Here is a 17,261-nt window from a genome sequence, read left to right as displayed (position 1 = left end):
GAGAGATGAATGTAGAGATTACATCATCTCCTGGGTTCCCCGCTGTTTATTGTGGGGGCCGAACTAAACAAAGCAGTAAACAAACAAAGCATGACGGCGGCATTTAAGTTTTTACAACCCGTCCTGCACACAGAGAGCAGAGATGCAAATGAAATTTCACACGGCCTCACTGTCGAGGAAATTGAATTACCCTGCTTGTTGCTGGACTGAAGGAATGCATTACTAATGCTTTGAGGTGGGGAGCTGAATGGAGTGGGGGGTGCCTGCACCCTCTGACCCCCCCCCCCCCCCACACCGCACCCCACACCCCCCCCCCCCCCCCCCCCCCCCCCCCCCCCCACACAGACACTTCCTGAGTCTGACTGGGCTCACTGCCAGGTGGACGGACCACAGCTCTCCCTCTGCCAAGCAGCTGCATGACGGACAGGGGACACACGAGAGTGTTTGAGCTGCACAAGGCAAGACTTCCATTTAAAAACGCCCCCATTTTATCAGCCTTAACAACAGAGCAATGAGCGTACCACCACATATTACTGAGAGTTTATACCTACTTTTTATTCAAATGAAATTCAGGTGGAAACTTTCTTTATACCCACAGGAAATGATGTATCAGAGCATAAATCTACAGTTTTGCATGTTTTAACCTTATCTACTAAAAATCATGTCTACAGTTCATAACTAACTGGCATTTTCCCAAAGCTTACCATCAATATTTAGATGTATTTCAGACATTTCTGCATGCAAGTAGTGTGGAAATCAAACTACACAGTCTTATAGTGGACATTAGACCCTTCTTGCTGGTGCCTTCAAGCCCAAACATCTAAAATTTGAGGGACCACTGCAGAAAAGTGTCATACATTGGATGGTTGTTGTGAAAAGTATGATGTAAATCTTGTCATATCTTGCATTAAAATGTTACTATTCAGCAGCCAAACCTCAGATCTGTCAGTATCAACAAAAGAGTACCGCTCTAAAACAAGGTTTTGACATGTGATCTCATGAAGTTGATTTTCACTGAGTATTGAAATTAATTGTATGCTTTGGAAATGCTCGGCTTAATAAAAAAAAAGCATGTAGGATTTATAGTTAATGAGATAAAATATGAGTTCTATCCCTTTGTGACTGTGCAGTCTGTACAGAGGAGGTCGAACTATAAGCAGCACCGGATCTTTTTCTTCTTCACTGCTCACAGTGTGTTCACTTTAACCACTCATTTGTCAACATGTGCACCTTGTCACCACAGGACAGATGAGGCAAAGCGAAGAGTGAATGCAAACGCAGGACGTGAGCACCTTTTGTGTCCCGCTTCTGGAGGGAATCCTGCTTTCATTGTTGCTGCCGCCGTGCCTACGAGGGAGAGGCAGTCAAGGAGACAGGGAGCCTTGCTTGTCTCTATTGTGGCGAGGGCTCAGAGGGAGGCAACTGTGTCCTGGGAGTCGGTGCTCACGTTATTCACACCTCACCACCTCCTTTGTACGCGTCACCCGGACCAGTCAGAGGGAGCACGTATCCAATGAGGGATTTATGGAGCTGTCCAGTTATCCCTTTTCCTACTCCACACAGAGATCCTCCTGTTCGCTGTGATGCTTCATGACTTTCTCAAGCATTTCCTTTTCCTTCCTGTTCTTTTAAAGTCATCTGAAGTCTTCGTCATGATCCAGCGGTTCACCACCGAGTCCACATCAGAGATTTAACCGCATTATCTCAACTCACAGCTGCTACGTTAATGTTTCCTTATTACCAAAGTTACAACAAACATTCAAAAACACAATTTATACAAGGGGAACAGTCAAGGTTTTTGCATTAAGACGCAGCCTTTTTAAGTGGTTTTGGTTCAATTTTACAAGGATAAACTAAAATTCTTATGTCTTCACAAAGACACAAAATCTCTTTATCAGGTTAAGTTAATGCTGGTCAAACATGGCTGCCATCATTTGCATCCTGATTTGCATTTGTATACAGATGACACAGTTATTTTACTTTAATGCAAATGACCTCATTGTTGATTTTATGCTGCTGCGTAAACTAGACAGACAGTTATCTGACCATTAAATCACCAACAGTAATGTGGTTAAATGATTCAATCATATTTTTTTATACCTTTTCTTCAAACAACCAGTATGAGGATGAATATCACCCAATAAATGAAGTTCACATTAGTGAAACTAACACTGAATGTATGAAGTTAAACACTTTCTGCAAACTTGTTGCCACTAAAAATGAAGGATTATTATTTATCATTTTATATAACCCAACATTAATAAGTACAAAATTACTTGAACAACTTACAACAACTCCAACAACTTAGTAGTTGTTCAATCTCAATGAAAAGTGAGATTGATGTTAGAATATTGATTTAAAAAAAACATTTTAAGAGTTAAAATCAACAATTCTGGTCTGGTGTCTTGGCGGTTAACTGTTTAACGTCCACGGGGTCCCCAGTGACATGCTTAAGCCAGTTGTAAACGGTAGCATCACGCAGTAATGAGTAAAAGCAATTGGCACAATTTGGCCACTTTGAGATGATTGGAGAGGTTCGGGGACACCAGTGACACCACAAACTAAAAACTCCCTACCTCCCATAAGGTTCGGCCTCGAGGTCTGGAATATTATACAGGTTGAAAAGATGTAGAAGGTGTTCTGCACGGTTCTGGCATAAAGCATGTCTTAATTATTGTTATTCAAATATGAGTCGTTATAGACAAGGACCAAAAACACTTTTTTTTTTTAGCCTTATTTGAACTGATCTAGTTTTGTTTGTGTTTTAGCCACATGCTAAACAAACACATTTCCAGAAACTAGAAGATGTCACTTGTGAAATGAAGCCTAATACATGCATCATGGCCTTACAGTTCTTGTGTTATGAGCTTTTCCATTTGGGTATGCCAAATAGGCGAAAATTCTATAAAAAGGGTGGATGTTAAGGGGTTAAGACATGTAACCCTTTGTTGCATGTCTCTCTCCTTCATTCTCTCATTTCCTGTTTGTATCTCTACTGTCACTATCAAAAAAAAGCCAAAAATCTTTAATTATGACGATTTATGTCAAAAGCCTGCATGTTTTTCTTAAAATATTAAGATTATTCCAGTGACTCACAGGATTACTTAAATTTATTCAAGAAAAACAAGACAAAATCATTTCCTGCAGTACATCTTCCAACAGAGACGAAAAAAAAAAAAAAGGTCCAGGTCAGCTTGAGCCAGGCATGCTGGTCTGCCTCCAAATTCTTCAAATCCTCCACTCAAGTGCTGCTTACTACAAAGTTCAAGTCCCTCTACAGCAGCGATACGTGATACCTGGATTATACTAGTATACTCCCACTTCGGCAGCCCTTTGGAGCACATGTTGAGTAGGATTAAGGCCTGTGCCAGTTGCTGTGAGATCTCTCTGTGGAGCCAATGGGAATTGTCCCGCCGCTCCTAATCCTGCAGACAATGTGGGCTGTTAATTGGAGACCGACTGATATAGCGAAGCAAAGTCATGAAGACAATGTGCAAGTGGCCACCGTCTTCTGTAATCCCCTGCACTCTGAGGAATGTTCCTCTGAGGCATTCAACGGATCAGAGTTCATTTCTGCTCAAACTCCCAACACCTCCTCGCCTCCCACTCTGGGGTTTTCCATTTTTACTGGCAGTTAAGGCCACTGTTTTGCATTTTGAGTCAAGCAAATAAAATCATTGTGGCTTTGCGGAGTTGTGAAATTTCACATCTTGTACTCACAGCTCTGTGATGGGAGGTGAAAAAAAGCACACTCAGGTGTTTTTGTTACAATCAGCAGGGTAGAAAACTTGCAAACAGACTTGCAATGTTTCCTGTCACTCAGCAGGAAGACAGCACTAAAATAATGTCATTGTTAGGACTCACGCAGCCAGCGGTATAAACATGTTTTTATGTTTCAGTAAATCTATCTTTGTGTAAATTAATACAGCTCCGCTCCAGAAAACATCATCTCACTGTTTGACAAGTTTTGAAGGATAATCAACTGTCATATGATACTCATGAGACTGTTTTTCTACTATTTTGTGTATTTCCATAAACAAATTTAGTTGAAATGACAGCATGATATACAGAATAATCAGTTGTGGGATTTTAAGATTAAAAAGTTAAACTCTCTCTCATTCAGAAATGGTTGAGAACCAGACGCAACAATCGTAAAACTCTCAACTGCTTGATGTCAACTTCCAGTTCAAGCAAGCAGGTCATTACGTGGGTGACAAATAAGACACTCACACATGTTTTTTTTATCTGCTTTCTCCCTACAGTGGAAAAAAAGTGGGCAGAAAAGCTGAATTTCTCTCAAACCGAGACAGACACATGTCATGTGGGACGTTTTATGTTTTGTAAACAGAACATGATAGATATTTTGGATACTGGATCCTTTATCATTGGTGGATAATCAGCCACAGCAACAGCCTCCAGTCATATATCACCATAGCTCCGCTGACAGGCAGGTGGTGCAGCGGGGTTGGACGTCTGCAGTTGGATGTTTGTGTTCTTTTAATCTCTCACCTGTCACCACGCCGGACATATGCAAAACTGAAAATATTCCACCGCTAAGAGTCTTTTGCAGATGTTATATCAGATTTATGCTTTCAGTCATGGTACTGATGTTTCATTTAAAGACATGAAGGCCTAATCTGCTATCGTCATATCATGTTTAAGTTATGCACATAACATGCATATTTGTATATATATAGTTTATACAAATATGTATGTATAGTATATAGTTGTAGTCTGAGACCACTTTCCCATTCACTTGAATGGTTCCAAACTTTTAAAACTGTATATTCCATCTATATATAATACAGTATTTCCTCTTTAGTGCAGCTTTTATACACTTTGTTCTATTCTACCGCCAAGTTGATTGTTTTACTCTATTCTAATATTTGTAAGAACATTGTCTATGTGTGTAGTGTGGAGAAGGCCACAACTGAAATTCATTGTGCAATCCTGCATTGTGTAATCACAATTAAACTGAAACTTGAACCTTGTGATGAAGTTTGCAGAGGAAGAAGAAAGAAGCCAAATCGTTTTGGGTAAAAGCAAGTAAAAGTGTTGATACCTCTATGTAAAAAATACTCCATTAAAACTTTTAGAAAATGTAAATATTTAGCAAAAAACTGACTAGCCTGTGGTGAAAGTACAATTCTGAGGTACTTCAGTATATACTTTATACTTCTACTTCACTACGGTTCATCTGACAGATGTTGTTACTACAATAGTTATTTTCCTGATTCTTACCACTCACTACTCCACTAATCTAACTGTCAGAAGCCATTTTGACTGAATAATGAGTATTATCATACTTTAATTACATTTTGCTGGTAATACTTGTGTTCTTCTACTTGAAGGCAGGATTTTCACCTGTAATGGACTATTTTTTTCACTGTGGTATTGCAAATTCTCCTTCCAACATTGTGATAAAAAATGCAGCTTCAGAACATTTTCCAAGCATAAGAATCAGGGAAAAACACTGAATATTTGCACTTTTTCCTAATTATCAGTGTAAAATATCATCACTATCAACCACCAGAGGCACATGCAGGCTGCAACCTAGTGAGCGCATAGCCAAAGATCCATCACCAAAGCCTTCCATGGGAGACAAATTGCTCGAAGCAAACATCCCCACCACAAACCATAATCACAGCTTTGCCTTCCAGAGATGTATAGTGGGAAAAGCTGAAGTCTTTCATGTGTCTAAATCTCATGTTCAAACAGACATCAGTCATCTGCGCCCACTTTCCTCTCTCTCTCTCTCTCGGTTGACTCATAAAATGTTTCCAATAAATCTGTACAGAAGTTTCAAATCATACTTTGAATGAAATGAGACAATCGAGGCAGTTGTGATTGGTAGCTTTCACCATTAATTCGGTGACAAATACGGTCGATTGGCTTTCTTCGGCTTTGCGAACACGAGGATGAGAGCGATCCCTCCTCTGGCACTGCACCCATGGGAAAAGAGGGCATGTGGCTTAAGTGTAAAACTCTTGTATGATTAAATTGGCAAGCTGTGAATGTGCAAACAGTAATCGGATCAGAAGCGGTTTGATCTTTTCTTACAAAGGAGAATGGTTTTTACACAAATAACAAATCATTAGAGTGTTGGTCTAATCGGCCTTAAATCTTTTTTAAAGCTCAGACTCTCAAAACTGTCACTTGTCTGCAACATTTTTAAGTAATAACTGCAGAGACGTGCAGGGTATCGCAGTCTCATAGTGTTTGTTTTCACTTGGAAATTGTTAAAAGGCATTTTTTTAATCAGTCAGAAGTCTACATGTGCAGCATTGCAATGAGAGGAAATAAAGTAGGCGTGTGTGTGATTTAAAGTAGCCTAAAACCATTTCCTCCATCTCATTTGTAATCCCTCTGCATCAGTAATCCTTCACACATACCAATCTGTCACATCTGTGAGCAACTTTGAATGAATGGCAGTTGTTATATGTGATTACTGTCCTTTGGTGGTTTCCCACTGTTTATCTTTTCTTAATGTTTGCTATTGCAATTACGTCTGTTCCCAGACCAGCAGCTGCAGAATAATAAATACAGTCAGACTGAGCTTTTACGCTATCAGAATTAAAACTTACACACAGAGCCGAGGCCCAAGTTTTCAGCCTCACGCAGGGAGACGATTTGGACGGAAGAAGTTTGTCACAGAAGAACCACTTCACACACTAAATGGAGCTTTGTACTGCCAGCATCAGTATTCAGATCCTTTACTAAAGTAAAAACACCAAAATATTCATGTAAAAATTACAAGTAAAAGTCCTGTATTCAAAATCCTACTTAAAGACCCCCTTCAGACATGTTTTAAGACATATAAAAATCAACTGCTTGGAATAATAAAGTGTGTCTTATATGCTGTATTTTTTTTATAAACAGTTCAATAGTTTCTTAAAAAGCATCTACTCCTTCTCCCTCATTGAAAAATCCAGAATCTACGAATATATGTAAATAGTTTCAGTTTCAAAGCTTTAATTGCTAGAAATGAGATGTCTCCTACTTTACTGTAACATCCATTCTCAGTGTTTGTGCGCTGGAGGCTTCAAGTTTCCATATCACACTTGTGAAAGCTGCATACTGGACTGTTATTGTCTCCGAGCTAGTAGTGATGTCACAAATCATGCTCATAGGTACAAGCCTTACACTCAGATTTCCAGTGAGCGCAGAGAAACTTTCCGACTTCAGGAGACGAACGTGAAGATAGATCTCTAATGTCAAACTCTGAACAGACACAGTGAAGTGCATCCAATGAAAGGAACAATAAGACAAACACATTTTTTGAGTGGAGGGAGACTTTAGTGAAAGTAAAAGTAAAAGCATTTGCCTTTGTTACTGAGATTGTTAATACTGATGCATAAATGTGTACGCAGCGTTTTCTTGTTGTAGCTGGTCGAGCTCGTTTTAACTGCTTTATTTACAGTTATGTAGTTTAGTCCAGTTTTCCCAACATGGGGGTCAGATTTTTTATAAGATTAATGCCATAGGAAAGAAGAAAAAACAAAGTTCTGCTACACAGATTTGTAGCCTATGTCATTTTTGGATAATATTACCTTCTGGGGACACAAATGGTTATTTTAAATGAAACCATCTCAGAGGTTTAGAGAGGAAATCCCTCTTTGGTGGAACCTCTAACACCACATAGACATCTGAAACATGACAAGGAACCTCAGCTACACACTGCTTTTACACTATCATTTGTTTTTTCATGTAAAATTCAGAAAAGTAACCAATAACTAACTTTTTAAGCTGAAGTATAAAGTATCATAAAAATGGAAATACTCAAGTAAAGTACAAATACCTCAAATATGTACTTAAGCATAGTTGTTAAATGAATGTACTTTGCACCAGTGGTTGTCTAATGGCATCATTTCCTTTGAGGTCAACATGTTGTTTCTTCTGGTTTTCGCTGCAACAACATGCAACTGGTTGTGTAAATGTGAACTACATGTTTTCTTTCCACCACATTTTCCACTTGACTAAGCGTCAAGTGACATGAAAGCACTGAATAAGTAAATAACTGATGAATTGTGAACATGGAAGAAAGTCAAATAAAGACATGACCAAAATATGTAAAGTTTCTCAGTGGTTATGCACTTTTATTCAAAGTTTTAGGTCCCACCGTGGGTCCCATGGTAGTTAATACCAGGATCAGCTCATAATCCCTGAGAAGCCAGTATTGGGAATGAACTGTTCGAACCCTCCAGATACTGGAGAATAAACACCACAGTCATTTAGCACAGTTCAAAGCAGTACAAAATCATGTCCAGGTCATTAAAAGCGTATGTAAACCACCAAGGGAATTACATTCTAAACATATACAATCACTACTAATTTAAACAAAAAGTACAGTACACAATACTGTAATCAAGATGTACAGTGCAACCCAATATGGGTGAGAGATGACACAGAGGGATCGAAACACCTCCATGTGGAAACACTGATGTTGCTCTTGTTAAGTTCTCACCTCACAGGCCTCGACAGCCGCTATTATGTGTAAATACAAAACATTCATGTTAATAAAAACAGAGAGGCTCATCAGTCTTTTGTGCAAACTATTATAGACTGCGGCTCAGATTACACATGTGGTTGTTATTTGGATGCCATTGACTCATACAGCTTTTTTTTCTTTCTATTTTGGGCTCTTTTTTCAAATGGCATCCGTCCAAGCAAGGAGTCGGAACTGTTGAAGGTTTGGAGGTGAGCGTCTTTCCAGGAGCAAACAATCAGCTCATTTGAAACTAAGCTGTGCAATTTCAAACAAATAAAACATTTTTTTTTTTCAAAGCATTTCAAAAGCTGATTGCGACCCCCAAATCAAAATCTCTTCCACTCATTATTTTTCCCTGATTGTTACAAATGCAAGGAGTGTTATTAAATACATAAGAATGAATAGATGTTGAGATTTTGAGGGCGTTTTTTTCTTCTTTTTTTTTTGTTAGTTTTGACACAAATCTGAAGTATGTCATTATAGGACGTAAATTAGGTCAGGCCACCTAAAATATCAAAAGTGCTTTGTCCTGATATACCTCAGATTAGGTCACCTAAGGATGCATTTGGAAATCTGCCTACTGCCAGCTCAAGTTGTGGGAGAAATAACACTGTTAACTTAAAAGCACAACAACATCTTCATATTACAGCGTTTGTCCGGAGTCATCTGAGTAAAAAGATCTAAACAAAAATACCTGGAAAAGCCAATTATATGTGATAAAAAAGCCCAAAAGCCTACAAAGATAGACCTGTATGGCTTTCAATTTTTAAAAAGCTAAAACAAGTTAATGTTAATGTGAAGCTGGCAAAAAGGCTTGAATATATGACAATACATTCTATGAGAATTGCAGATACATTTACAAGCAACATATACGTACATCACAAAGCTCAACTGATTGCCTGCAAAGCTTAACGCTGAAAGCAACTTCCTGTCTGAGAGCTGGAATCCTCCGCCCGAGCAGTATGGGGCGAGGTCCTGGCTCCGGACAGGAAGGAATAGTCCCGAGGCGGGCCGCACAGCAGCCCAGTAAAACTATTAAAGACCGCGCACCACTGCAGCAAGAATACAGCAGCCGCGCGGTCTAATACCAAACACTGGTCCCCACGAGCCTTTCAGATACCGAGGCACGACGGGGACGAGGATGAGAAAAGAGCGGTCGCCCTAAAAGGCAACCTGGGGAGGACACCATGGGGTGTCTGGATACAGGAGACAGTGCACAGACTTGAACCTGAAAGAAAGAGAGAAAGAAAAAAAAGAGTTAGATTTGTGTGTGAAACTGAGGTGAAATAAGTGTCTTTAAATTCAGAGCAATCTCTCACCTTGATGGATCCTCCTCCACAGGAAAAGCTCCTTTCAAATTGATGATATTGCTCTTGTTTTCAAACATCCCATAACTGAGGGTGATCTGAAAGACAAATGATAGGGAACGTAAAACACATGTAAAAAACGCTCCATTCTCATGCTTCCTCTATGCTCCAAAGCACTCCGATGGTGTATGAAAAAAGGATGAGCTGAGCCTCTCACCTGCTTGTGAATCTCAGATCTTGACACTTGTTGCAGGTTCTCCAGGTGGGAGTGAAACAGGTTGCTGCGGGTCAGAGGAACCCCCAGAACTGACTCGATGATGTAGCCGATGGTGCAGTCGTCAGGCAGGCGGATCTTCTCCGCTGTGTTCATGAAGTGGCCGCCGCTGAAAAGACAAGAAAAATGGACAGACGTCCGGTCAGCGTTAATGTGACGCACCCTGATGTGAAGGCAGAAGTTGAAAAGTGAGATGATAATGATTCAGGATTGTAAATCTGTATCTTACCTGGCCCACGGGCTCATCTTCAGTGCCAGACCCCGGCTCACACAGAAGCCGGCTCCTCCGGTAGCAAACCAGAAGTTGACGGGTTTCTACAAGAGGTGATGGAAAAGTTTAATACACAGCATTATCTGAAAAACAACAACATGATCTTGAAAATATTACGCACACAAAAAACAAGATTCTTCTTCTACGCACCATCTTATTGTCCCCCAGCCTCTCTGTGGCCTCTATGGGCCGGTCCAGGCTGGGTTTACCGATGTACATGTCCTGGGTGTGGGGATACTGGGACAACTGCTTCACAAGAGTCCGAACATTCACGTAGTTGTCGTCATCAACGTGACAGAACCACCTAAGAAGCAGAAACAGAAGCATCATTAGATCCTGAGACGTTCAGACGAAGGCAACAATCATCAGAATCTGAAATAAATATGTACTTACTTTTTCCCAGACTCTATGAACTTGTCATATTCCACCGCCATCTTGCAAGACAGAGCTTGTCGGCTATGAGCTGCGGAGCAGTTGGTGTTGATTGCATGACTCCCTGTGGCATCAATATGAAAGAAATATGAGTTAGATAAGAGAGCCGCATCAATGGAGGCTCTATGTGTTTTAATATCATCTTTCATGGAGGCAAAAAGCTCAAAGCAAAATTTTTATGACCTTTAAGATGTGATTTGTTTTCTCATAAATTCAGCCTCTTTCTAATACAATGTGCATCTCTGTTCCCAACATGAAACCCCCCTCATAAAACTTACCAATTTTCTTTTTTAGCTCCTCATCTTCTCCGTCTGTGAAGATGTAGGTCTGTAAGCAAACAAGGGAAATAACAGATAAGTGGACTTGGTCTTTGAAGCCCAAAAAATCAAAACCACTTGATCATGTGAAGCGGTCACACGATCGACCCCAATTCAGCAGTGTGTCCAAAGTCCTCCTTCCTCATATGAAGCCCGGTGTGATTAGCATCAATCAACGTGTCTTTTATGCAGTGGAAAACACATTGAGTTAAACAACCCCCTGCTCTAATAAGGGCCTTTTGTCCTGCGTTTCACTCTCTCCATGGCAACTATGCAGCCGCCCCGAAGCATCCCAGACATAGAACAAAGGAGGAGGCAGACTGTCCGCCCCCACACACACACACACACACACACCCCATTCATGCATCCCATCCCCCGGCCCGAGCCCCATCCTCTGTGCTGGACCTGCTGCCGAGCTTCAACATGTTGAATGAAGAACAGTATCATTCAAATGTTACAGTCAGTGACTATATGATAAACCGCCAACAGAATCTCTGTCCTCTATGCTGCTGCTGTATGACTGACAAAAGGTTAAAAGAATCAAACCCACGAGACTACAGGTGCTTGTTAAATGTAGCAGTTAGTCATAAAAGGAGTTCACAACAAAGGGCACCTTACAGGAACACTCTTTAAAGAGCAGGGAGGGATTAGTCTCCTCTTTATGATAGCTCACACCGAGCAGGTGCAAGGTGGTGAATAGTGCTGATGAAAAAGGTGCCGGCCTCGGGCTTTGTAACCGCCAGCGGTCTGTTTACACTTCACCTGAGGTGAGCCAGCACCTGCCGAACATCACGCTACCTTATCTACGCCACGTGTCTCTACACGCCAGGTCATGGTGCCTTAACCTTCACTGACAGAGCACCTTTTGTCAGCCTTTACCCACAATCATGCAAACCCTGCTGATCGGTGATCTGCATCTCAGCAGTCCGCTGACTTTACTTGAAATAAAAGACACATCTTTCTACTCCGCTTTTTTCTTTTTTTTTCTGCACAAAGCAAGGCGGCTCGAGCCGTTTGTGGCATAAACTGTGAGCAGATGTTGCACGATGCTAAAGCCGTGAGCCTGTATTTGTTTAAGGAAGGGTGGTGATTTCACTGGTGAAGGGATCAGAGGCTGGCGCTGTTTGCTTTAAATCCTGTTGAATAGACAGCCTAATCACTGAGGCAGCTGCCAGAGCTGCCAGGGCACTGACAGAAAGAGAGGAAGGGGAGGGAGGGAGGATGGAGGAGAAGGGGTGGAATCTCACTGCTGATTAGTAAATCGAAAACCGTGTGTGGCCATTCACCCCCACTTCACCCCCTACCCCGCTTCCCCCTCCGCTCCCTCTGAGCCACATACATGGCCAGAGCCTCTTGAATAGAACAATGCTGAGAGTTTTCATGCTGGGTAAAGTCTCCACTGGGTAAATTCTAAATATGTTTGCCAGCATTTGCATACAGCTGCAGGAGTTAACTAAAGAGAAGCCCCCTGGGGAAGGGTTTTTTTTTCTGTCTTTGTTCTCTAACTGAAACTTAAAAGCACAGTTACTTACATGGAATACTAATTTATACCAAAAAGAAAAATAAAAGAGATGCCTGTGTGTGAAGCAGAGATAAGAGTCGAGGGGTGAGGAGAAGAGGGAGATGAGAGCAAAGAAAGAAGGGGGGAGACTGCACTCCTGACCACAGGAAAGCCTGGCACGGCCCTGTCTGAGCTGAGCGTGGTGCCTGGCTGGCTGTCTCCAGCTCTACGGGAAGGAAGGGCACCAAGCTCCCCTCCTTCTATCAACCACCTCCACCCTGACTCCTTCCCCCTCCTGTCCCGCACATTCAAAGCATTTCAGCACTTTTCATCAGGACAAACGATTTGTAAAACAGCTCACAGGAGAGCTCGAATCACCGCGGCAGGACAAAGCGCTCCTAAAAGTAGCCCCCTTTAAAGTAATTTCTAAAACAACTGGCACACATTTTTAACAACAGGCTGTCCTCTTCAATGACAACCCGCCCACTTTCTGACCACTTGTACTTCATAGTTAAGCCATTTTATTGACCCAACTACAGCGCCAAGTGTTTTTTTTTTTTTCTCTCTCTAAATGCTAAAAGCGTTCATTGTTGGAGCGTTGGCTAATTATCCTTCTCCTAAAAGAGGAATGCATGGCACACCACCATGAGGATGTTGGTGCCAGCTGTTCAGACACTTGAAAAATGAATATAGGCTCTGATAACGCAGCTACGTGCCAGATTTATAAATCAGTCTAGGAAAAAGGGAGGAGGATGGGGGGGGGGGGGGGGTCTAGAATCTCCAACTTTGAGATTAAGCTGTCTTGATGCTGCGGATCTAGAGTCTGAGGCAGGAAATACTGTGATCCATTTTATTCTTTTGTTTTAAGACCTCTCTTTCTCTCAGTAAGGCAGGGTGATGAATGGGGAAATAATAGAAAACAGGAAGAGGTGCTGTAGACGTAAAAGTTGAAAAGGAGACTTTTTGTTTCAAAAGCACCAATTAACAGATAAATTGGGTTTGGAATTCATTAGCCACAACAGGTAATCATTTACATAAAGATAATAACTGGTTGGATTTTCCAAACAAAAAAATGAATGGGCTCAAAGATTAAGTAGGCCCCAGGCACTATTGTGTCAACAAAACTATCAGAGAGATAATCTACCTTCCCTATTCTCATGTAAACAGCAGTAGATAGCAACTCCATCTGCATGAGAGTAAAGAGATCTCACTTGGAGCAAGAAAAGTAACAGCAGCAGTCAGAAATTAAAGTCGTCTAAACAGCAGCTTTTACCAGAAATAATACTTTTGTCCCTTGTGTCTACAGCTATAAAAGTGATCCACAGATGTTCATCAGCTGAGTGTGAGAATCAAACCTGAATGTTAAGGATGGCCATATGTACACGGTGGGAACTGGGAGCATCATATGGCCGTCTTTTGTTCTGTCTCTCCTGACCACCTGGCACCCTTCCTCCAGGAACTCCCTCTTGCATTGTGGGCTCAGTCTATCCTTTTTATCCACGCAGCCACCCACCAGCTGCCTTGCCTATAAGCCCTGCTGTTGTCGGATATGGGTTAACTAACATCATCCAGTACAGTAATTACAGCTAATTAGCACCACCATTTCACATATACACTGATGCTGAAGAAGCCCGGACAGCTATGCGGGGTAATCCTAATTCTGTCTAATCTGTGGACAGACAGTTTTACAGGCATTAAACACATCTCAGCCTTATCACCACACAAAGAGAAGAAACTTCTCCCCAACCTGTGTGTGACAGCACCCAAGACAAATTAAACAGACTTTTGGAAAAGCACATGTGTCACCTCTGGATGCAGGATAAAATCACTTTGACTGGCCACTGTTTTCACCACGCTATAGCTATGAGTGTCTTTGTGCACCCTCTAAAGGAGCTTGGTTCTCAAGGCCGCACATTTTCATTCTCAGCGTGCTACTTCCCGGCACAAACTTGCCTATAGATGCACCCCTTTGTCCCTGGCATCCCCTTAACGAAGCCCCCGTTTTCCCATCCCTCCGTATGCTTGACCCAGACTCAGCTCCCACGTTCCCATGGAGAGAGGGGAGACAAGGGGCTGGGAAAGCTTTTCTTCCCCCTTCAGAAAGACGCTTTGTTAGTGCTGGAAGGGGGACAGCGCTGGAGTCGGTGCTGTGAAGCATCCATTGCACCAGGGGCATTCACAGGGACACCCACAAGAGGAGGGATAATAGAAAGTGGGGAGAAGAGGGGGGCTGCAAGAGGGGAGAAGAGGGAGTCTTGAAACTGCTCCCTCCGTTTTTCAGGAACATGTCACTCAGAGGAGAATTTAAAAAAAAAAAAAAGTGACAGAGCCGGGGAAATTCAGTATGGTGAACAAGGGTTGTGTGGACATTTCAGTGTCATCTGGTGACAAGGGGAACAATGAAGAAGCAGCGATCATAACAGGCTTCACCTGCATGTTGGCAACACAGGCTCAGCAGCAATGACATCAACCCAGAAAACAAACACATCATTTCCCCAAAACCTATAAGCTTTCATCTTAATTTTCAGCTCGTGCATGAACAGTATTTGATGATGAGCGGCAAGTGAATAAGTAGCCTATCAATTTTTGCACTTTTTTTTCCTTTACCTGCTGCATGTTTCTTGAGATCCAAGTGTCCAGAAGCAGGTTCAGCCTGGACTGGTGGAACTTCTTGGTGGTCTTCACGGCGATGAAGATGTCATCAGCGCTGATGTCCTCGGCCGGAGGAGGGTCAGCGGCGGACGCAGAGGAGCGTGCGGGCTTCTCAACCTCCCTCCGTCCCCGGGTCAGCTTGGTGAAGTACGCCGAGAATCCTTTCTTAACCTGAGCGCTCCCGGGCTGTGCGTCGCCCCCATCCTCCTGTTGCGCGGCATCTTGGAGGAGAGAGCGCGTCCCGGAGTCCTCTCCGTGCGTCACCTCATCCACCTGAACCCGGTGATGCTGCACAGCGACCAGGAGCAGCAGCAGGCAGAGACATGCTGTGCTGGCTACAGAGATAGTGGTCTTCTTTCCATTATTTTTCAACATGATTGAACCTAAAAAAAAAAAAAAAAAAAAGACTAAAAACTATGAAGCAGAGCAACGAATTCCCAATGCAAAGTCCATATGGTATTTTTTTTTCTCTCTCAGAGGAACAAAAAATTATAAATGAAAGGTTAGTTATTGTGCATTGCTGGACAGCAAATAATTGTAATGCTATGAGGGGGCATATATAAGCTTCTACGCTGGCCACGCCTCATGGGAGGTCCCTGAATGCAGCATGTCAGCCAGTGACGCTATAATGGGGCGTGGTTATGGCTATCTGTGTGTGTGTGTGTGTGTGTGTGTGTGTGTGTGTGTGTGTGTGTGTGTGTGTGACTTGCAGTTTGACTTTTTCAGATCATTTGAGTGAAGGACTGGGCCAAGGAAAACAAAAGTAGTGCAGGTGTTCAAGAGCAAAGGTGTGTTTCAAACCTGCATCATTCACACTGTCACTCGTTTGATAAAAGCTTAATTCTCCAGATCTGAGTCTGAAATCGGGGACTTCAGAGTGATTTTTCTTCTCTTTCAAGGTGAAGCTATTTGAATTCAGCCGAGTGTGAGCCGGGTGTTCACCAGAGAAACAGGCTCTATTGTTCCTCTTTGACCTTGTGAGGACTCTAAACAGTTGGCCATTCCTGAACACTTGTTATTCAAATTCTGGCTCTCACAACTGAGTGCCGTCTGGCGCTGGGACACTGACCAAAGACACAAGTTCCATTTAGGCCGACACGCAGCTGGTGGAGCCTCAATAAACACCCAACTCTCAGCAACTAACAGATTTAGTATCAAAGGAATGTCTGGTTAAACTGAGTTCTTAAAGGACAGCTTTGAATGTGGTGCAATATTGGTGCCAAAATGACCTCAGTGAATGCTCTGTTATCCTGAGATAATTAACAATATCCAAATTAGGATGGTTTTGGTACCAAACTCCCAAAAAGTCAGTGCTGGCCTTTAAGGTGAATGACATCCTTCATGTCTTTAATGGATCTTAAAACACATCCTGCTTCTCTTAACTCCTCTGTGTTTCTTTGCATATGTAGCCATATCGTGTTCTTTTCCAAAAAATCTGCAAGAGAAAAACTTCCTTTCCACTGCAGGTGTTTTATTCTTTTAAATTCTGGGACACACGGCACATAAGTTACCTCTCTGCTTTGTTGCTCCTGACAAGGCCTTTTGTTCCCTTTTTAAAACTGTGCATAAAAAGGCATCTAAGAGCAAGTGTAAGAAACCAGGCAGAGGGGGTTGTCTCTGTGGCCTTCATTCTTCTTCCATCAACCGCCCTCTTTCTGCCGGGCTTGCAGGGCATTCGTCCCACCTCGGAAACTCTTTTCTGGTCTTTTGGACTAGTGAAAACAATGTCAGCTGTTAAAAAGGCAAAGTGAAAAGTAAAGTTGTGTCAACCTCCCCTCTGCACTCACAGTGTATTTCAACCTCGTGCTCCCTTCGCTGACACCAAACACAGTAGAAAAAACACTTTTGAAATCATCTCACAACCTCATCTCATCTTTGACCCCCCCCCAGACAAGACCACTGCTGAATTCCTGTGAGCCCACTTCCTCACCATAGCACTCAAAAGCCCGCAAATAAACACCACAGTGTGCTTGATTTTTCCCCTGATCATATCAGCATGTCGGGGGGATCTGAGCGGCC

At 42.3% G+C, this 17,261-nt stretch overlaps 1 protein-coding gene across 1 annotated transcript; it reads right to left on the bottom strand.

Moving 5' to 3' along the window:
• Positions 1 to 8,070: 8,070 nt before the first annotated feature.
• Positions 8,071 to 15,782, bottom strand: lfng (LFNG O-fucosylpeptide 3-beta-N-acetylglucosaminyltransferase). The gene is made up of 8 exons (XM_067570141.1): positions 15,198 to 15,782; positions 11,051 to 11,099; positions 10,734 to 10,836; positions 10,491 to 10,644; positions 10,299 to 10,384; positions 10,013 to 10,178; positions 9,808 to 9,893; positions 8,071 to 9,716 (listed from the first exon to the last, which is right to left on the bottom strand). Exons 1-8 carry the CDS (start codon positions 15,615 to 15,617, stop codon positions 9,650 to 9,652), a joined length of 1,131 nt encoding a protein of 376 aa, XP_067426242.1. The 5' UTR covers positions 15,618 to 15,782; the 3' UTR covers positions 8,071 to 9,649.
• Between the last annotated feature and the right edge of the window lie 1,479 nt (positions 15,783 to 17,261).

The sequence above is a fragment of the Thunnus thynnus genome, chromosome 17 (assembly GCF_963924715.1).
Source record: "Thunnus thynnus chromosome 17, fThuThy2.1, whole genome shotgun sequence".
Classification (NCBI taxonomy): domain Eukaryota; kingdom Metazoa; phylum Chordata; class Actinopteri; order Scombriformes; family Scombridae; genus Thunnus; species Thunnus thynnus.
The sequence above is the reverse complement of the archived record's forward strand: the minus strand, read 5'-3'. Positions and strand labels throughout refer to the sequence as shown.